General features: G+C 40.7%; 1 protein-coding gene and 1 long non-coding RNA gene across 2 annotated transcripts in view; one reads left to right on the forward strand and one right to left on the reverse strand.

Annotated features, from left to right (window-relative positions):
• On the reverse strand, window positions 1–19118 carry LOC148891257 (uncharacterized). Its single transcript, XR_016116353.1, has 9 exons — window positions 18979–19118; window positions 18831–18888; window positions 16767–16822; window positions 15022–15162; window positions 14716–14912; window positions 13022–13155; window positions 9545–9714; window positions 7857–7914; window positions 1–148 (listed from the first exon to the last, which is right to left on the reverse strand). It is a non-coding gene; the product is annotated as an uncharacterized LOC148891257 (long non-coding RNA).
• Window positions 1171–22765, forward strand: part of tnn (tenascin N) — a 27519-nt gene continuing 5924 nt past the window's right edge. The window contains exons 1-16 of the mRNA XM_089007390.1: window positions 1171–1363; window positions 7748–7936; window positions 8028–8228; window positions 9510–9884; window positions 13758–13891; window positions 14002–14131; window positions 14779–14961; window positions 15038–15127; window positions 18959–19222; window positions 19378–19641; window positions 19724–19987; window positions 20081–20344; window positions 20438–20701; window positions 20797–21060; window positions 21154–21417; window positions 21821–22084. Coding sequence (XP_088863516.1) covers window positions 7750–7936; window positions 8028–8228; window positions 9510–9884; window positions 13758–13891; window positions 14002–14131; window positions 14779–14961; window positions 15038–15127; window positions 18959–19222; window positions 19378–19641; window positions 19724–19987; window positions 20081–20344; window positions 20438–20701; window positions 20797–21060; window positions 21154–21417; window positions 21821–22084 — 3412 coding nt within the window. The 5' untranslated portion in view covers window positions 1171–1363; window positions 7748–7749. The remainder of the gene's footprint in view (window positions 1364–7747; window positions 7937–8027; window positions 8229–9509; window positions 9885–13757; window positions 13892–14001; window positions 14132–14778; window positions 14962–15037; window positions 15128–18958; window positions 19223–19377; window positions 19642–19723; window positions 19988–20080; window positions 20345–20437; window positions 20702–20796; window positions 21061–21153; window positions 21418–21820; window positions 22085–22765) is intronic.

Genomic DNA, 22765 nt, shown 5'->3' on the forward strand with positions numbered 1-22765 from the left:
TGGTAAACAACAGCTGCTTGTCATGAGGAACCAGCCAGCGCGATGCGGCAGTGGAGCGCATTGCATTATCTTGGCCGGATGGGACACGGAATGAAGGTGAAGATTGCACAGCAGGTGTACGGGAACGCTCCACCATTTGCTTCCTCCACTGAGGAAAGTGACATTGAAGGATGAAGCCTAATCTGGCTACAATGTTCACAATTTCACCTGTCATCCATTTTGATTGTAATTCTTGATTATTGGCTGTGTATGATTGGCCTCTGAGGATAAATGGGTTAGTCTGAATGGGGTTGTCTACATTGGTAGTTGTTTTGTGAGAAACACAGACTGGCTGGTCCAAATGTGACAGGTTTTTGGGGAAACAGTTTTGGGGGACACACACAAAGGTCTATTTTTCTGATTAGGCAACAAAATTCCATATGTGTCATAGCATTCCGTTTTTTATTATGCCGTGAGTATTCTGCGTTTAGGAATCGCCATCAAGGGACAGCAAATGAGCTTCTTCCTGTGTTATTTTTAACTTTGGAAGGAAGTGTCAATTCTTGATTATGATTGTGTCATTACAGGCCATCCGGTTGTCTCCTGGACGTCAGGGTACTTTTACAGTGTTAGAAAGCTAGTAGACTTCTGTGTTTGTCATTAGCTTCCATATATTCACATTTACTGAGAAATATTAACTCATTCACTGCCAGACGTGCAAAAATGTGTCCACTCCAGTGCCAGGGTTATTGTCATTGTCACATGAATTCCAGGACCCACAGAATATTGAGTTATAATGTTTATAAAAAACAGCGGGAAAAAAACACAGTACGTTTAATTTAACTCATTTCATGTGCAGGCGGAAGCTGTGCTATGCTGATTTGAAATGCAAAACCACTCCCCGTCGACTCTTTATCCTAAATGAAGTTTTTCCCTTGGCTTTTCGTCTTTAAAACAAGCCCTTGTTATCTTTTCTGCTGAGCACATTCGTTTTTTAACCACCTTTCCTGCCACCAAAATCTTACACAATACTAATATTATTAAAGGTACAGAAAGAAATACGTTGCTGGAAAAGTGAGGTTGGGGGGAGGCCTAAAAAAACAACAACAAAAAAAAACATTAAAAGCTGCCGAAAAGTGCTCTCCCTCCTTCACTTCCTCGTCTCTTTCCTCCTTTCCGAATCCCACAAGGAGAGGAGACACTCCCAAATTATTGCCCATTGGCCCGGAGGCAGTTGGGAAGAGTTTCTAACAACTGAAGAAGCCGGGAATAACGACAGAGAGACTGAGAGAGAGAGAGAGAGGGGAAAAAAAACCATTCCCAGTGGTGAGGAGGTTTTTGATTCATCAACAGGTGCTATAGGAAGGATTGCTCCAATCAAAGGGTGAGGTATTGTTTTTATTATCATTGTATTTTTATTGCATGCAATTACTATCGAGGTATGAAATCTTGACCATGATGAAAGGTAAAAGGTCAGAGACCATGAAAAATGGTGCACCGTAAAACATAAGAATGACTATTGACTATCCATATCATATTAAAATGTTTTACATTTGAAAGGCAATGGCCAACCTAAATTGATAAATCTAATTAAAAATGTAGAAACACAGATATAATAATATAATACATAAAATTATGAATAAGATACATGTATAATTTGAATTTGAATATATACAGTGAAGTCTCGTTATATCGATATCGGTTATATCGATAGTACTGCTTATTACGATACTATTTCTATGAACGCAAGGAGAAAATTTACATGCCGCAGGATTGGATATATCGATAGTCCGGTTATATCGATATTTTTTCCGACTCCCGAGAATATCGATATCACGAGACTTTACTATATATATATATATATATATATATATATATTATCACGAGACTTTAACATATATATATATATATATATATATATATATATATATATATATATATATATACACACACACATATATACATATATGTACATATATTTACATATATATACATACATATATATATACATACACATATACATATATATATACATACACATATACATATATATATACATATATATATATATATATATATATATATACACACATATACATATATATACACATATACATATATATATATATATATATATATATATATATATATATATATATATATATATATATATATATATATATATATATATATATATATATATTTTAGATATATATTCGATATGAAACGATGAAATCTCTGATTTAAAAAAAACAATCCAAAACATATTCCTCCAAAAGACATTATTTCCGAAATACAGAAATGACATTAGAGCATGCAGGTGGGACTAATATGATGATAATTTAACAGAAACAATATTTCCTTTCACAAAGCGCAACAAAAAGGACATTTTTCATATTATTCCCATTCAAGCAATTGCACTTCTCCACACCAAGTATCCAATTCATAGCCCCATTGTGTGAGCTCATCCTTTATTACCCATCAACGCTCATTTCCTTTAGATAGCTAACACGTTAGGAAGCTAACACGTTCAAGTGTCAGGTATTCATCATAACGAGGAACAGATTGGATTGGCTTTGGGGGTTGGGGAGTGGGGGATGCTGATCCCATAGATTTACATTTAATGCTACTGTGCGTAGCCCAGGGCAACCTACACAAGCCCTGGAAATGAGTTCCAGATGTAAGCCCTCAGCCATGCATGACATTGTAGAAGGAGGGAGACAGAGAGTCCCACATCCCTAAGTGAGTGGTCGCTTGTTTGGTCAGGTTGCATAATGCAGTGGCTTTTGTAGAAGCCTCACGGCTGCGGTTCGTGAGTGTAGTTTTTCACGAGAAGACCCCACGGACGAGAGCGATAAAACACTCAAGTTTTGGTTTTCCTGCTCTGTTAAAAGTCGGAATTCTGAGTTAAAAGTCAGAATTTTGAGTTAAAGGTCGGAATTTTGATTTAAAGGTCGGAATTTTGATTTAAAAGTCGGTATTCTAAGTTAAAGGTCAGAATTCTCAGTTAATAGTCGGAATTTTGAGTTAAAAGTATGAATTCTGAGTTAAAAGTTGTAATTATGAGTTAAAAGTCGGAATTCTAAGTTAAAAGTCGGAATTCTGAGTTAAAAGTCGGAATTTTGAGTTAAAGGTCGGAATTTTGATTTAAAAGTCAGTATTCTAAATTAGAGGTCAGAATTCTAAGTTAAAAGTCGGAATTCTGAGTTAAAAGTATGAATTCTGAGTTAAAAGTCGGAATTGTGAGTTAATAGTCGGAATTCTGAGTTAAAGTCAGAATTCTGAGTTAAAGGTCGGAATTCTGAGTTAAAGGTCGGAATTCTAAGTTAAAAGTCGGAATTCTGAGTTAAAAGTCGGAATTTTGAGTTAAAGGTCGGAATTTTGATTTAAAAGTCAGTATTCTAAATTAGAGGTCAGAATTCTAAGTTAAAAGTCGGAATTCTGAGTTAAAACTCGGAATTCTAAGTTAAACGTCAGAATTCTGATTTAAAAGTCGGAATTTTGAGTTAAAGGTCGGAATTTTGATTTAAAAGTCAGTATTCTAAGTTAGAGGTCAGAATTCTAAGTTAAAAGTAGGAATTCTGAGTTAAAAGTATGAATTCTGAGTTAAAAGTTTTCATTCTGAGTTAAAAGTCGGAATTCTGAGTTAAAAGTCGGAATTCTGAGTTAAAAGTCGGAATTCTGAGTTAAAAGTCGGAATTCTGAGTTAATGGTCGGAATTCGAAGTTAAAAGTCGGAATTCTGAGTTAAACGTCAGAATTCTGATTTAAAAGTCGGAATTTTGAGTTAAAGGTCGGAATTTTGATTTAAAAGTCGGTATTCTAAGTTAGAGGTCAGAATTCTGAGTTAAAAGTCGGAATCCTGAGTTAAAATTATGAATTCTGAGTTAAAAGTTGTAATTATGAGTTAAAAGTCGGAATTCTGAGTTAATAGTCGGAATTCTGAGTTAAAAGTCAGAATTCTGAGTTAAAAGTCGGAATTCAGAGCTAAAGGTCGGAATTCTAAGTTAAAAGTCGGAATTCTGAGTTAAACGTCAGAATTCTGATTTAAAAGTCAGAATTCTGAGTTAAAAGTCAGAATTCTGAGTCTGAGCGCCAGACCCATTTAACTTAGGAATTAACTCTGATGAAAGAAGAGAGTCTATAGTTTCTTACACAGAATTAAATGTTTATGTAGTCCTCAATCTCAATATTCTTTGGGTCCTGCAATTTGAGTGAAAATGACAAAAACCCTGGCACTGGAGTGGACATGTATTTGTAACATTGTCTGGTATCGAATGAGTTAAGCATATGCATTCATTGGCTTGATTAAAAAAAATATTTTTTAAACTTGCGACAAATCCTTTTTTTTGGTTCTTATAAGCTACTGTGCAGGCTAACGTAAAGTAAGTTATGTAGAGACGAAAAATCTTTTTTTAAAGTTCCCTTTTGGCGGTTATTGTACACAGCAGTCAGAATGGCATCCTTCCAAAGCAGCCAAGTAGCCTAACAGAGTGCATTGCAACCAATCGGTTATGCTGCATCTGGATGTATTGAATAATTCACAATGTGAAACTGTGACTTTGAAGCCAAAAGGGACCAAGTCACCATGAAAAATGTCATTTTTTATTCAATATTCAGCCAAGGGTATGAGCAATGCCTTGAACTGCACTTTTCAATTGCCGATCTTGCCCTCCTCCTTATTCCTAGCAGGTGAAAGAAGCCACCCCGCTCTGCTTAAAATGTCACGCAGTGTCCAAAAGGAAGACTGAAAGGTTGTGATAGTGTCAATAGAACCGACAGGCGCTATGAAAATGTTGAATCATTTCTGTCCGTCTGAACCATTTTTTCATGGTATCGCGGCGAAAGAACGTCCCTCACTGGTAGACGACACGTGTTATTGATTTTCTTTTAAACATTGTCACTTATTTTTGAAAGATGACACATGACGGAAAAACATATTTTCGATGAGTTGCTTCAAATTTGATGAAGTTTGTCGAGGAAAAGCTTTCTTCAGCCGTCATCTGTACTTCTTTGAAGGAGTCGGACATTTTGCTTCTCATCTGAAGAGCTTCGTCAGCGAACGAAAGTTATGCTGGTAACCGTGGCTTGATATCCCTAATGCACAGAGGTGGCTGTGCCACACCTCTGCTCTGATAGCTCCCTGCTCTAAGGTTAGGGAAGCAGTGGACCACTCCCTGAAGTCAATCTGATTACTTCTATTATTCTATCCCTGGCTCTGATTTCACCTCATTAGCCAATCTGATTACCTCTCCACTCTGATTACCTTTATAGTTCTGTCCCTTCCTCTGGATTCACCTCATTAGCCAATCTGATTACCTTTCCACCCTGATTAGTTCTATCTCTGTCTCTGGATTCACCTCATTAGCCAATCTCGTTACCTCTAATGTACTATCCCTGGCACTTGTTTACCTCATTAGCATGACTAAGCCTATGTGGTATCGACCTAAGAAGTATGTTGTAAGCATGGTCTAAATTAAGCCTGAAACCACCATGGAGATTTAGTGAAAGGTATTGCTGTTTTACAAAAATTGCTTCTTTTACTCCTCTTTCAAACCATTTATTTTCTTTAGCCAAGATTTGTAACCTCACTGTCGGCAAATGAGCGCTTGTTAGCTTTTACGTACAGATGTACTGCAGATTGACTGCAAACTTTGCCTTCGGTTTATCCTTATTCACACACCCACTTATATCCATCCGCCGACCGCCACACTAAACGATGATGTCATGGCTTGTATTTCATTCGCAGCCGCCAATCGCCAACCTCAAACATTTGACCAGTAGTCATTACACTTTTGCTTGAACTTGACGACGTCAGCTTGAACAGCCTCGACCATGTTTCCACCAAGTGGTCGTTCAATGGTTTGGAAATGCCAACTTTGATCTAGCTGGTGTTTCCACCGCGGGGTGTGTGTGGGGCAGATGGTGATAGTTTTACCAGCTATGTCAATAGCAGCGTGACGCTATACAGTAAATGGAACAATGGAGGATGTATAGTGCATATGGAATATTTTTACTGTACTTGCACTTTTTCTCCCCCATATTTTATCATGATAAAATGTTATTCGTACTTGTATACGTCTGTGTAAGCTCTCAGTCGTACAGGAGTGGTCCGTCGATGAAAAGGTTTTTTTTCAGCCGTCATCTGTACTTCTTTGAAGGTGTCGGACGTTTCGCTTCTTATCCAAGAAACAGTTTGCTGACTAAGTTTCTTGGATAAGAAGCGAAACGTCCAACACCTTTAAAGAAGTACAGATGATGGCTGAAGAAACCTTTTCATCGGTCGTACTTGGATGCTATTATTTTCTCCAAAGTTGTTGTAAAGTTTGTATTGACGACTCCATACAAACTCCCCCATGTCAAGTTAAATTCAGACTTGAGAGAGGAAAACAAAATAAAAGACAAAGTGACACTGGTTTTTTGTAGTTTGTAATTTGGACTCTTGGGGTGAAACCGCTGGAGGGATTTCAATGAACGTGACATCAGTTGGGCTAAATGCAATGATATCATAGGCACGGGCCATAGTTCTGTACAGCGGTCTCCTACATGTTTGACTGGTCAACGTGAAAATATCTGGCGGTTTGGTGCAGAGGCTTTTTTTTGTTTTACTTCCAGGAAGACAATATCACGCAACGCCAAACTTCCACAGCATGACAGAAAAGTTTAGCTTCATTCAAATAAATAAATCACGCCCACTCTTCAAAAAAAAGACCAAGTCATTGTCACCTGTCTGTGTAAGCTCTCAGTCGTACAGCAGTGGTCCATCGATGAAAAGGTTTCTTAAGCCGTCATCTGTACTTTTTTGAAGGTATCGAACGTTTGGCTCCTCATACGAAAAGCTTCGTCAGTGAACTAAAGTTGTGCTGGTAGCTTTGGCCCGATATATATCTCTAATGTCCAGATGTGATGGTGCCAGACCTCTACTTTGATTCAATCTGCAGTACATATACACCTAAAAGTTCACAACCACTCATTTGACGACAGTGAGGTTAAAATTTTAGCTAAAGAAAATAGATAGTTTGCAAAGGAAGTAAAGGAAGCAATTTTTGTAAAACAACAAAACCCTTCATTAAATCACCATGGTGGTTTGAGGTTTAATTTTGATCGTGCTTACAACAGACTTCTTAGGTTGTGACCACGTAGGCTTAGTCATGCTGATGAGGTGATACCAGTAGAGAGAGACCTACCAAGCACAGGTCTGGCACAGCCACCTCTGTCCATGAATGATATATATAGGCCAGAGTTACCAGCACAACTTTCGTTCGCTGACAAAGCTTTTCGGATGAGGAGAGAAACATCCGACACCTTCAAAGAAGTACAGATGACGGCTAAAGAAACCTTTTCATCATGGTCAACTGCACTTCTCTGTTACCTGAATGCCAAAGATATTTAAATTTGACCCCTTTTCAACCTGGCAACCGTCCCATTTGGCCCAGTCAGCTATGACGCCAAACATCTGCCGTTCTTCTAAAATATGATACAAAGTTCGTGCCAAAGATGTAAAAAAGATAATCACAGTCACAAACAGTTGGGAGTACTCTCCAAATTCAGTTTTGATTTAACATCGCCATGGGTGCGTGATGAGGATTTTTGCACACTTTATGCCAAATTTTTGATTTAGTCCACTAATTATACAATTTACAAGCCCTGCAATGGTTTATTAATAGTGACGGGTTTGAGATTAAGAAGTCTTTGGTTTGGAATGAACCAATGTGGTAACAATTCGGAAATCCTGGATTTGGTTTCAAAATGTCTCTCTTCTTTTTCAGTCATGACCACTAAACCCCAATTGAGAGCCCTGGTGGCCCTCCTGTGCACCGTGTCGCAATGCAGCTTTGCGACCAAAGTGGATCCCTCAGCCCCTGAGCAAGAACTTACCTTCAGCCATGTCTTTAACGTTGACATTCCGGGGAAGTCCGGTTGCAAACTGGAGCGTCTGCCAAGCCCGAGTGAAAATGGTGAGAAAAAAAACATTGAATTCATGGAAATAAATGAGAACATAATGACTGAAGCATGCTATATGAATTGATATTCGGCTCTACGTGGTAGGTCTGCAGATGGAGAGCATCAAGAGCGGAGAGAATGATATCATCTTCAAGCATAACATCAGGTTGCCGTCGCCGAAATGCGACTGCGGGGAGTCGGAGGCATTTAAGTCGCTCTTGTATAGAGTCAACGGCTTGGAAGAGGAAGTCAACTACCTGAAGAGCCAGTGCGTTCAGGGATGCTGCGGCAACGGGGGTGCGGCAGGTACGTACGTTCAAAACCGGATTTTACAGATTCATTCTCATAAACACGGAACTGTTTCGTCCACATGAAGAAACACTCACAAAACTAGTTTGTGTGTACCTATATAGTAACACTTCATCTGGACAACACGCGGATGTGGATAAGTAAAAAAAGTCCCAAAACTGAGCGCTAGGGCTGAACCAGGGAGGGCATGAAATAAAACGTGAAGACAGCTTGACCTTCTGACCTGTGGCACTGTCAAATGAGGAACAGAATTTGGACCCTGAACCAATATTTGTATAATGTAAATATGATATATATTTTATATATGTAATAATAATAAATAATAATAATACATTTCATAATTCCATATATAAGCGCCTTTCGAAACTCTCAAGAACACTTTACAGTCACAGGATTTTTTTCTGCGGGTGAGCAGCGGCAGCCACACACGCCAGCGTTCACTCAACCCGGAAGTAACATAAAATGACCATCATTACAGAAGTAAAAAAAACAAACAAACAAAAAAACCCTAAATAACAAGTAATGTACTGTATTATATAGTATTACTAATTTATTTTGTATTGTAGTTATCTTGATTTATTTATTTTTATTGGGGCGGGGATTAAGTGTACTGTATTTGTAGATTTTAAGAGTACTTAAGCACCTTACCATATTTCAAAGATTTTTATGTCAATTATTCAGTTAACGTTTGAGGGTATTTTGTAGATTTGTGAGTAATTGGATTGGATTGGATTAGCCTTTATTAATCTTTCAGTGGAGAAATGTACATTTCACAGCAGCAAAGTGATGAAAGGAGGAGGAAAGGAAAGGAAGAAGGAGAAAAACAGAATACACAGCTGCTGTAAAGGTAGCCACTCTTGCAGCGCCATCTTGTGTGTCAAAACAACAAATAAATAATGTGACAGCACAACAGACAACACAGTCATTCAATCTTAAGCACTTTTTGCACCCGCTTTGTTGTATGAAGCAGTTCTAGATAAAATAGGATAGGATCAAAGCGTCCTTTTCATCAGTGGATCAGAGACATCACGGTGAAATGTGCGCATCTGCTACAAGCTAAATGTTGAAAGCAAACACGAATCTGTAGCATCCATGGACAAAAAGAGATTGTGTCACATCTCCTGTCCCATGTAAATCCACTTCAATTCCAAGCCGCGACAAATCCACATACTAATCGGTGCTCTACGCTGAGACTCCTTTCTACTCATTGTCGACTCCTCAAGCTACGCATGCATCCAACTGCAGTACTTGACCTTACACATCATATCGGTTGTCCAGGTATGGACATGAGCTGCAGCGGGCACGGAACCTACCAGCAGGACACATGCAGCTGCCTCTGTCATCCAGGATGGGAAGGCCCAGACTGCTCGGTATCCTCCTGCCCGGACGAATGCAACGACAACGGGCGCTGCGTGGATGGCAAGTGCATCTGCCATCAGGGTTACACGGGAAACGATTGCAGCGAGCTGATGTGCCCCAATAACTGCAACGACAAGGGCCGCTGTGTGAATGGGAAATGCGTATGCTTCTCGCACTTTACCGGTGACGAATGCAGTGTCCAGAAATGTCGCAATGACTGTAACCGGAATGGTCTTTGCTTCGATGGGCAGTGCGTCTGTGACCAGGGCTTTCACGGGGACGATTGCTCATTGGGTAAGTTAGTTTGGTTTTGCTTTTATCTTCTGACTAGCACTGATTTCTCATATCCCAAGAAAATTACCGTAATTTCCGGACTACTAATTATTAGCCTCACCCAGTACATTTTTAAAGGAAAAAACATTTTCTACAAACATAAACCACACCTGTCTATAAATGCGCCCAAATTGAAACATGAGCTGTTCATAAAGAAAGTCAGTATACAGACAACGTTTTAATAATACACCTTAACTTTTGTTTCAAAACAGTGCCTCTTATGCGGTAGCAACACACCAAGCATTACGGGAGCATCTTGTGCATTTTCTGGGACGCTACATTGGAGTCCAGACGGCTCGAATTGATACGGGAGGACTTCTTTAATCGATTGCAAACATTTATGCTTTCCTCTTCAGAACTATTTGAATCATATTCATCACTGGATGAGTAACAAGAAAGCATCTTCTCCGAATCTGAAGTCATTGTTTTGATTCTAGAGCAAGGCAAGACGTAATGGCGTGACGTCACGAACAAGGGGACGGGACCTTCTGAAACTCGCCATTTCCTAGGTTATTTTGAAGTAGTTTTGGGACACTAAGTCATTTTTATTGGTGTTTTGCATTTGACTAAAAATATCATACTGCGTGTTTTGGGTATTTTAGATGCTATAAAACGTTTTTCTGATGTCAGTTAGGAAAGAAAAAAATTGTGTCGTTGTCCTTTAAGTGTCGCTCCCGAGCTTGTGCTGTCATCTCCGTTATGCAGCAGACCGGCTTTTCGAACCCCATTGGTGATGGTTGATTTTTTTTTTCAAACTGCTCCACACTATTAAGGACTAAGTACTAAGGAACAACCTGCAAGCGAAATATATCACTTAAACTACACATCAAAGATGAAGAATTCGTCTTTCAGCTGCACACAAAGATCACACAGACTCCGCGTTGCCCATTTCGATTTAAAGTAGTCTGACCCAATCATAATATTGTGTTTTCCTGGAGAAGAAAGTGCTTACCCCACGAAAAGGGACCACCTTCAGTTTTTCCGTTCATGTCGATACCGTAACCATGAGACCCACGCCCTGACCAAAGTAGGGGGGGATTCTTCCTGGAAATGATGGTGGTGGGTGTAACTAAAATAATCCTCGTCTTTATGTTGTGGGACAACCTTTAAATTGTTGACGTGTCATAATATTGAAGGTCAATGTCTTTGTGGTTTTGCCACCCAGCAAGGACCAAAGTTGCCTATAGATTGAGCGAAAATATCATGCTGAAATGAGCCACATGCTAATGTATGCATGCTGTTGCAATTGAAGTCGACATGAACAGAAAGGGAAGCAGCTGCTTGTAGGTACACAGCAGGCGGCGAGTTTAATTTGCTCTTTCAGTTTGCGACAGTTTCCAAAAAAGATCTCCGAGATAAAGGTGCTGCTGTGGCAGGTAATTTCCCCTCAAAGTCAAAGTATTGCTTTTTGCCATGGGAAAAAATGATTTCAAGTGATATTCAGCAAACACCAACTGTGCAAGCATTTCGTGGCACGTATTTTTTTACGATATATTCTTCGCTTTATCCACAACTGTTACCTCGACTGCAGACTAAGACTCCTTCACTCGGAACAGTATTGTGAGTTTCAGCTATTTCGATTTCAAGATAAAAGAGTGGCTGTTCCACCTTAAATGTTGCCCTGTGTGAGAAAGCACCAGGGAGTCGAACCAAGATCAAGTCAGAATCATGCAAAAGAGTGAGTTTTGAGACGGGTTTTAAAGATGGGCAGCGAGAGGGCTTGCCGAATGTTCAGTGACAGGTCATTCCAGAGAGTGGGACCAGCAACGGAAAAGGCTCTATCGTATCTGAGCTCCCGATTAGTTTTTGGCACATCTAATAATGTCTGGTCAGCAGACCTGAGGTGTCGGGAAGGTGTGTAGAGATGTTAAAGATTTGAAGACAAACAATAAGATATTGAAAAGAAATCTAAAATGTATCAGGAGCTAGTGAAGGGATGACAGTTATGTGCTCCCTCTTACGAGTATCAGTCAAGAGGCGAGCAGCAGCATTCCGGACCAGCTGGAGACGCTTCATGGAGGATTGGTTGACTCCAAAGTAAAGGTCATTACGGTCATCGAGCCGACATGTTACAAAGGCATGAATTACTGCTTTCAGGCGCTCATGAGGAATGAGAGGTTTGATTTTGGCCAGTTGCCTAAGATGAAAGAAGCTGGATTTAACAGCAGCACCCAATTTGTCGGTCAAGTTTAAAGTCACTGTCCAGTTCAAGATCCAAGTTTGAGACTGTTGACGTCCGATAAGGAGCCAGGGGGGCCCCAAGTCAACAGGATGAGATGGAAATGGGCCTCTAGGACCAAACAGTATCACTTCTGTCTTCTTTTCATTGAAGTTCAAGAAGTTTGGTGCCATCCAGGTTTTTATTTCCTCCAGATAAAAGTGGCTTTTATGAGAAAATGCATTTTTTGCTCAGTGGGACATAGACCTGACAGTCATCTGAGTAGCAGGGGAAGGACATGCCATGTTTTCTTGGAATGGAACCCAATGGGAGCAGGTATAGCGCGAACAACATAGTCTATCAGACCACATAATTTTTTTTAAACATGGTAAGTAAAAAATATATATTGTAAATAGATTAAAATAAATATATGTGCATATAGACTGTAAAATAGATATATACTATAATAAGAACTCCAAATCCATACCGGATAGATATATTATTACATTCATACAATGGCTGCGAGTAAACCAGACAGTTCTAGTAGGCATCAGCGGACTGACTGACTGACCGTGATATTTTAATAATACAATCATCTCCATTTTTACTTCTACGCTATTCCGAAAGGGTTATCTGAGGACACAGATCGCTAATGTATGCGTCTCAGCAAGTAACCATAATCCACTAAAATGTGAAAGCTGCTGAAAACTGTGTGGTACTGTTCATGTCTATCCAGCAGATATTTTCCTTTTGTTTAAAAAAATATCTCAAATTTCTGCATGCAAAGGCTTACTTATTGAAATTTAAATATTCCTAGACTATAAATCCACCACTGAGTTTGCCTCATTTGCGGAAATCTAAGCAGCATCAACGCTGCCGACTGGCCGTCTGCCGTGTCTTGGCCGCTGTGTTGTTACGGTTCACCGCTGTAGTTACTTACCTTCTGATTCACCCTTTTGACATCAGTTGTTCCATCACCTTTGATGAAGAGCTTTGCGTTTGTAGCATGAAAATCGCTCGGTTTCCTCCCCATCTCTAGATCGGCGAGGACAGTGTCTCTTACTGTACTGGATGCTAAAACATCAACAGCAAAGTCGAACATGCCTGTTACATGATTGAATTTATGCGCAAACATAGGATGGCATGAGTGGTAGATTGATTTTTGTCATTGGCATTTAAATTAGTCGGAAAGAAAACAAAACAGCTACAACACAGCAGACAAATAGCGTCAGCTCTGTTAGCATAGCAGTTGCAGCATTTTACCAAGCTCAATCACACAACCACACTTTCATAACAGTAGCCTGTTAATTACCAAATACTTTCAGTTGAATTAAACAGTTACAGCCCAGACCTCATGATTCTCCACAAAAAGCGCCTAAAAATATGATCCCAAACTAGTACAAAACAAGTATGGAGAGAAAATAATGAGGGTGAGTTGCAAAATAGATGTTAGCGTAAATATTACAGGCAGCATGCAATCATCATTCATTGGTATCATTCCAAACGGTTGGAAAACATTTAAAAACTAAATTGTAGGCTCTGCGCTAATGCTAACATGATCTACGAGACCCAACAAAACGGGGTCAAGTAAAATATCCTTCAGTGTTTTTCTTTACAAATACTTAATATGCTGAATATGCCGATGAAAATATCACACATATTTTTGTATTTTTTAGTGCTTCGTCCTCAAGGTCTAAGATTGGTCGAGGCAACTGACGTCTCTCTCCTGGTCCAGTGGTTGCCAGTTTCCGGAGCTGACTATTATGTTTTAACCTATCATCCCCGAGGTCACGGTTCTGCCTTGAAGCAGGTAATATTTTTAATCAGAAGTTTGCTTTTATTTTGGTTGGACTCCAGATGAAAATCAAGCCTAATAAAAAGCAGCACACTCATTTTTGTATTCAAATATTTGCCTCATAGGTTCGGGTTCCCAACAAAGAAAACTCCTATCTCATCACAGGTTTGACTTCTGGGCATAGCTACTTTGTTGAAGTCCACGCTGTGATCAGAGGCATCCAAAGTGGAGCAGAGGAAATCGAAGCTACCACAGGTGGGACTGTGGGGATTTTGAAACAACACAGATGCAATCTGAAGAACCCTAGTGATCTCATCTCATCTTTCATCTAACAAAAACCTCTGAGATTTTGAATTGTAGACTACAAAAGATTCATACAGTCAAGATGTTTGATGGGTTTCTGTTTACAGTGGAAGTTGTGTCTGCATGGAAATTCAGTACCTCTCAATAGTGTTTCGTCAGGATCTGGTTGGCCAATCATTGAATTTGAGAGATAATTACTCAGAAATGGTTCCACGGATGTGTTTAATCCGAATCGGATTTCCTCACTGATGTGGCCAGATACAGATGTGTGCCGAAGGAGATTGCGTGACAGAATTAGTACCAGTCAGCCAGAGCATATCCTGTTGGATTTCTTCATGTGTGGTTATGAAAAACCTGATATCAAGCACACTGTTGACTATCGTCTGGCCTTTGACTCCGCAAAGTCTAGAAGCTAGATGAAGTCAGACGTTAGGCTGGTTGCAAACTTCAGACAACCTACGTCAGACACAATTTAAGTTAGGTCCACGGGTTCACTTGAATTTGCGCTCATTAAGCGTTGTAGATATGAGTCTTACATGAGAGAGTGCGGAGGTTCTTGATCAGCAATCTCCAGTTTAAATGTCCTTGTTACTTTCCAGGTGTCTCAGCAATCAACGATATACGAGTTCTTGACCGGACAGACGTCTCAATCCAGGTGGACTGGAGTAACCCACAAGCGGAGATGGACCACTTTAGGCTCAGGCATACCGACCCATCAGGACAGGAGGCAGAGCTGAATGTACAAAGAAGCCAAGAGGCGCGAACCAAACACACCATCGTCGGTTAGTATCTACAGATATTATGGACAAACTTCATGTGAGAGTATGCCGATGAGAAATTACCAAATACTTCTTGCAGGTCTGTTTCCGGGAACAGAATACTTGATTGCAGTGCAGGCCATTAAAGGACCGATGGAGGGTAACTCTTCCGCGGTCACAGGTTTCACAGGTCAGTGTCGACCTGTATTTTTTGTTTATAGCCATCTGCAAATTGGATATCCCCGATAAACCACTCCTGGGAAATTGTGTTTTTTAATTAAGGTCCACCCGACTGTCGCCGGTGGAGTACTTGTAAAAGCTAACAGCCCAGGAACGAATAGAAAAACCAGAATCTTGTTACGCGAAATGACATACAATGCAATCCTCCTCCATGCTCGGCCAATGATAACACAACGATTAAGGAATACGGTCCCGCCAGCAACAGCCGCAATTATGGGTTCATGACGTGTCGGGATCGAATTTACAACCTCATAATACTTCTAAATGCTAAGTGCAGTCACGCAGTGGAAACGTGATATGATTGGTGTAACGACTACAAGATGCTTGCCATTGCTTAATGGGAGGTTTGTCCAATCGTGCGTCCATCTGCTGATTGAGCTCCGCCATTGGTTCTGCGCGGCATTTTGGACGCAAAGTGAAATATTTGACGTTGAACCCTTTTGGGGACAGTGGTTACTGCAACAGATCATGTTATTTGGTTATCGGCTGCTTGAAAGGGTGAATAAAATGAATTATTCCAAATGAATCCACCTTTTAATATCGCAGCCTTTTCCACGATTTCCTTCCTTATTTCCTCCAATTTCTTCATTTTGCAGGAATACATCAGTTCAAAGGCAGTTAATCGCTCTGTCTTCTAAATCCCGAGCCAGCCCATTAATGCATTGTTGTTATCAAATCTCTTATTTTGAAGCTACCTGCTCATTTGAACTTGATAGCTTCAGATGAATCCGAACGTAACGACAAATAACATTCTAAGGCAGGACCTAGACATTTGTAAGTGTTACAATACAATACAATATATCCTAATTTATATCACGCTTTCACAACAGCTGCCGCTGTAACAAAGCGATTCACATAATAGTCAACACAAAGCAAAATAATAAACACAACATGAACATAAAAACATGGACAGTTGTACAAACTTAATGACACACCCCATGTACTCTATGATATTTGACTTTATTGCATGAAGCAGTTTGAAATGAAAGAGGAGAAGATGAAAGCCTCGTTTTCACCAGTGGATCAGAGACATCATGGTGGAATGTGGACGTCTGCCACAAGCTAGGTTTTGAAAGCCAACATGAAGCTGTAGCATCCATTGACAAAAAGAGATTGGCTCACATCTACTGTCCCACATAAATCCGCTTCAATTCCAAGCTGTGGTAGTTCCAGCAATCAGTTGCCAACGTTGTGTATACTTGCCAGGCAGAATCCTTGTCAATGTGTGAATCGGTACTATGGTCATGGTAATTTGGGGGATTTCTGCCCGACAGTAACAGTAAAATCCAAATATTTATTTGAGAGAACAATGAGAAATTCCTTATTAACCCTATCGAAGAGTATACCAAACCCCCATATGGGAATATTTGCTACTGTGTAAAAATATGTCAACAGCAAATGAGCCCCGCAAAGCAATTGCCTGAAAATTTAGACAATTTAGTCCTATTTAACCAGGATGGTAAGAATGGTGCTTCCCTATGACAAATCATCTAAGGTTTGCCAATTTTCATGGAAATGAGCCTAATCAAAGCCACTTGGAGTGAACATGTCCAAGTGGCTAACGTGCTTGAAAGTATAACAAGGCTTACCGCTGCAGCTGCTCCTTGTTTACATTCAACGAAATCACCAGCAAGGCCCGTATAACCTAAAGCAGATGGATGTGGTCAAGCAAGCAAAATATGTTGAGTCTTGGTATTATGGGCGACACCTTATATGGTCCCTTGGGGTAGAGTCTGTCCATCAGGCTTATCAGACAGAGGTTGTATTACGTTGTCCTCGGGAGAAAAATCATAAGCTAAAATTATAGAATAACATTGAATTCCTGTTTCTTCATTGCTATGGTCAGACATGTCTGCGACACACGATGCTCATTGGGTTTGCTGAAAGGGTGAAATATGGTGTGAAGTAGTGTTCAAAAAAGGACTGGGTGTTATAAGAAATGTTACCTATATAGCTGGTTATATCCATGATGGCTTGCTAAAATCCGAACCAAAATTTCAAATTGTCATATGTAAACCACAATAACGGTCATTATTCTTGACTTCAGATTTAAAAACTAGTTATTCATTAATTCGTTGAGCGTTCTCTATGTAATAAATGGAGGAGATGAAACAATCTAATGGTTAGCCCAAATTCAATCATGGCATTAGATCCAAAAGTCCCAGATTGGTCAGGCTTCAGTAATAATTAGCGGACTAATTCAAAAATTTGAATTACACTACATAGTCAAATATCAGTTCCTGTTTAAGATGGATACATTTAATCCTATCTGCAAATCGCACCTTTGCCGTTTAATAAACGCATGTTTACCAAAATTGATTTGTATTTGTACCATGGCATTTAAGGGGACTAAATTGTACCGCTTGAGGGGGATTCCTGTAGCCAAATCAACGTTTGACCCGGTGGAACGATGAGTTTAAAAATAGCTATAGGCTGTGATCTGATGTTTCAGAAAAAAAGCATAGAGTAGTTTGCGCGTCAGAACAGAATCAAAGTAACGGAGTCAAGTTTAACAGATGGACAGATTCTTTCTTCTCCTACACGGATCATCAATCTGTCTTCATCAAACCAACCACACCGTGACACCAGGGCTTCTCTTGTACTGCACAAAGGAACAATCGCTAATGATGATCGTTTTTACATTTCCCCTCGTCTCTCTTCTCTGTCGGGTGCTGGTACCGCACCCTCTTGTTTGCAATTTCTCCATCATCCATCTTCCCTCAACGCACACCGACGTCTGTCATCGCTCACACGTCTCCCTGCGATACTCTTGCATGGTTGTTTCACACAGAGGACATCTGCGTTTTCATTGGGTTGCACGACACCGCGTACGTTTGTTTCGTGTTCTTGTTCAACATGAACTAGGATTTTTTTCCTGGCATTTTAAGAGGAAACTATGGAGCCCCTAATTGGACGTTTTTTTTAAAAATGCACGTTTTTGTACTATGCCTCATGAAGGCTCTCTTGCGTGGTGCATTGAGAGATGACACTCCTTTGGGGAAGGGGAGAATCATGAAGGAGGTCTTGGAAACGATACTTAAACTCAAGAACCGATTTCATTTATTTCCATTGCAAGCCATTTTCAAAGTAAAATTTGCCATTCCTGTTTGTTGTTTTCACTTAGTCTGGAAATAACCCGGAAGTAGATCAACGCGCATTAAAAAAACAGCGACCCCTTCGAAAACAAAAAAAATCGCGCAATCTTTGCGAGGAAATTTAAAACTTTTTTTCACGCTGTTTCATTTACGTTTGATCTCTCGTCGTCAACAAAGGCTGACAGTGTTTTAGTTTGAAGGGATAACTGCTTTTAAACTGCATTCATTTTGATCTTATAGACTGCGATCCAGTCGCTCGGTTGGCTGAGGTCTCGCTTCCTGTTGCGGGACATGAAAACGATAGAAAATTCTACTCGTTCAAATATAATTCATGGCTCATGCCAAAAACTGAGGGAGCGATTGATTTATGGCACCCCCTGATCAAACAAAAAAGGAATAGAATGTTCATGCTATTTTCATTTAGCCCAGTTGTCAAAAAGTGAAAGTGGAGAATGATTCATGACTCCTATGTTTAAATTTTCATGACCAAGAAAGATCAAAAGTTATCTTAAATCAATACACGTAAATTGTTGGCAATAAATTAATTAGCGGCCATACCTTAATGTTCATTTTTCCGAAACCCCAACACGGTACATGGTCATTTGTCTTTTTGTTTCTGTAAAAGACATATCGGTTTTGAAGTGATCTGCATCATTTGAACATTGGTCTCACCTCTACTTCTTTAGACATTGACGCCCCAACAAACCTGATCACCACCGCGGTAACAGAAGATACCGCAACACTTTCTTGGGATCCGGTCCAGGCTCAAATCGAAGGTTATATGTTGTCGTACAACTCGGATACGGGCTCCAGCGGCGAGATCCCTCTTGGACGTGACATGACTTCATACCGGCTGGTTGGCCTGAAACCTGGCACGGTCTACACGATTGACATCTGGGCCTTCAGGGGTGATGAAGTCAGCAGAAAGAGTTCCACAATGGCTGAGACAGGTAAACGTGAAAAGATCTCAAGAACTCCCAAAGGATACATGGCTGAATTTGACTAACATTGTGTTGTCTCCTTGTGTTATACAGTCTCATAATTCTCCATTTTGAGTGGTTCGGTTTTTTTCTTCCTAATCTGAACCCACCCCCTCTCTATCTAGAAATGGATGCTCCCACTAACCTTGTGGCCCAGGAAGAATCAGAAACCAGTCTTAGAGTGTCATGGGATAGTGTCCAAGCAGAAATCGACGGATACAAGCTAACGTATCATTCCCCCGATGGCTCAAGCGAGGAAATCCCAATTGGGCCCGGCAGTACTTCTTACACAATAAATGGCCTGAGGCCCGGGGTGGTCTATACAGTCCAAATCTGGGCTGTCAGGGAAAACAAAGCCAGCAGAAAAGTCTCATCGCAAGCAGAGACAGGTCTTCAATACAATTGACCTCTTCATGTCTTTTACCAGCAAGTAAACCATGATTAAGCTTGTCTACTAACATTCTCCTCTAGAACTGGATGGTCCTGCGAACATCATAGCCCACGATGAGACCGAGAACAGCTTCACGGTGTCATGGGAGGGCGCCCAGGCAGAAATTGATGGCTATGTGCTAATGTACCTTTATCCTGATGGGCAGAGTTATGAAATCCCACTTGGGTCCCATCATAAGACCTACACAATAAGTAACTTGAAGCCTGGAGTGACCTACACAGTCCGTATTTGGGCCGTCAAAGGAAATCAAGCCAGCAGGAAGATCTCGACAGAAGCAGAGACAGGTGTTCAATATGACTTCTTAACATCTCTCTTCTCCACATAACCTCAGACTCATTTTGTATGACTAAGATTTGTCTACTCACGTTTATGTCTAGAACTGGATGCTCCCGCTAACCTCTTCGCCCATGATGAGACCAACAGTAGCTTCAGGGTGTCATGGGATGGCATCCAGGCTGAAATTGATGGATACGTCCTCACCTACAGTTCCTCGGAGGGCTTGAATGGGGAAATCTCTTTGGGACCAGATATCAATTCATACAGCGTGATGGGATTGAGTCCCGGTGTGGTATACACAGTCTACATCTGGGCCGTCAAAGGAAGCAAAGCTAGCAGGAAGATCTCAACGTTAGCAGAGACAGGTATTCGATACGATTTATTAACGTCTCTCTTCTCCACATAACCTCAGACTCATTTTGTATGACTAAGGTTTGTCTACTCACGTTTATGTCTAGAACTGGATGCTCCCGCTAACCTCTTCGCCCATGATGAGACCGACACCAGCTTCAGGGTGTCATGGGATGGCATCCAGGGGGAAATCGATGGATACGTCCTCACCTACAGTTCGTCAGAGGGCTCGAGTGGGGACGTCTCTTTGGGACCAGATATCAATTCATACAGCGTGATGGGATTGAGTCCCGGTGTGGTATACACTGTCTACGTCTGGGCCGTCAAAGGAAGCAAAGCTAGCAGGAAGATCACGACAGAAGCAGAGACAGGTGTTCAATATGACTTCTTAATGTCTCTCTTCTCCACATAACCTCAGACTCATTTTGTGTATAACTAAAAATTCTCTACTCACGTTTATGTCTAGAACTGGATGCTCCCGCTAACCTCTTCGCCCATGATGAGACCGACACAAGCTTCAGGGTGTCATGGGATGGTGTCCAGGGGGACATCGATGGATACGTCCTTACCTACGGTTCCTCGGAGGGCTCTAGTGGGGAAATCTCTTTGGGACCAGATATCCATTCCTACAACGTGATGGGATTGAGTCCCGGTGTGGTATACACAGTCTACATCTGGGCCGTCAAAGGAAGCAAAGCTAGCAGGAAGATCTCAACGTTAGCAGAGACAGGTATTCAATACGATTTCTTAACATCTCTCTTCTCCACATAACCTCAGATTCATTTTGTATGACTAAGGTTTGTCTACTCACGTTTATGTCTAGAACTGGATGCTCCCGCTAACCTCTTCGCCCATGATGAGACCGACACCAGCTTCAGGGTGTCATGGGATGGTGTCCAGGGGGACATCGATGGATACGTCCTTAACTACGGTTCCTCGGAGGGCTCTAGTGGGGAAATCTCTTTGGGACCAGATATCCATTCCTACAACGTGATGGGATTGAGGCCCGGTGTGGTGTACACTGTCGACGTCTGGGCCGTCAAAGGAAGCAAAGCTAGCAGGAAGATCTCAACAGAAGCAGAGACAGGTGTTGAAAGCTTTTTCTGCAACACAAACACACACAACTTTTCTATAACCACAGGCCGCCATATTTATTTTTATTTGTCCATCCATATGTTAGTTCGCAATGTCCTTGTTACTTCCTATTCCACAAAAGACATCCTCCCACTATTTAACTCCTGTTCAGATGGACTTCTTTCATGGAACATCATTCGGGGTATTTATTCTTATAATTTTGTTTTTATATACCCACATTACCTCCTCGAACAACAATAGCACAGTCGTTCCCTTTGTTGTATTTTCATGGTGAAGACACTGATTTGCTTCAATTTCCCCATCAACTACTCAAACTTTACTTCCCATTTCTGATGATTCTTGAATCATTGCAGTGCAAAACAGCATTAACTGCATTGACTAACGTCTTCCTACAGAGATGGACGATCCTGCTAACCCTTTAGCCGGAGACCAAACTGACACCAGCTTCAGGGTCTCCTGGGATGGCGTCCAAGCAGAAATCGACGGCTATATCCTCACCCATAGTTCTTCAGAGGGCTCCAGTAGAGAAATCCGAGTTGGTCCCAATAGTGATTCTCACAGTTTGAGTGGTTTGAGGCCCGGTGTCGTCTACACTGTTTACATCTGGGCCGTCAAAGGAGACAGAAGCAGTGGGAAGATTTCAGTGCAAGCAGAGACAGGTTTGATATGACAAAGATTTTCTACTTAATCAAGAAAATGTTGTTTTGGTATTTTGAATCAAAATGGCCCCTTTAGACTGCACAGAGAGCCAGTCGGAGTTCAAAATGACCACCTCAAACTGTCACTAATGCATAGATTTGATTAATAACCGAAAACTACGATTCATCCATCAAACGCTCCACGTCTACTTGCTCGGGGTTAAAACATCGTAACACATGCCTTTCGCGGTGAACATTTGGTTAGTGAAATCTTCAGGAAGTAGCACAATCCTTCATTTTGGCAGGGCTCGGTTTCCCAGAATTTGGACACTGTTCCTTCTGTAATTCAGTATGGGTCAATTCCAGTGGCACGTGGCTTAAAACAAACGTTTCTTTGTGTCAAACACGTGTGTCCAGTGGAAAGTTTATACCACTGTTAGGCCTTTATTTTATTGTATTTTTTAAGTTAGCTAGCTACTAGATGCTAGGTGTCAGCCTTGGACTATCAACATGTCTCATTTCTCCCTGTCAGCGATTACTGATCACCCAAAACGATAATTCGTTTAAGAGTGCCTAAATATGCAAATTAAACTTGTCGCAAAGGATAACTGATGTATTTGATTTGCCTTTCATGACATATTGTGGTCAGTTATTGACATTCATTCGTGGCCAAGATAGCACCGCACAAGTGATTTTTACAAG

Source organism: Hippocampus bargibanti, linkage group LG11 (genome assembly GCF_051943395.1).
Source record: "Hippocampus bargibanti isolate YZ-2025 linkage group LG11, ASM5194339v1, whole genome shotgun sequence".
Classification (NCBI taxonomy): Eukaryota; Metazoa; Chordata; class Actinopteri; order Syngnathiformes; family Syngnathidae; genus Hippocampus; species Hippocampus bargibanti.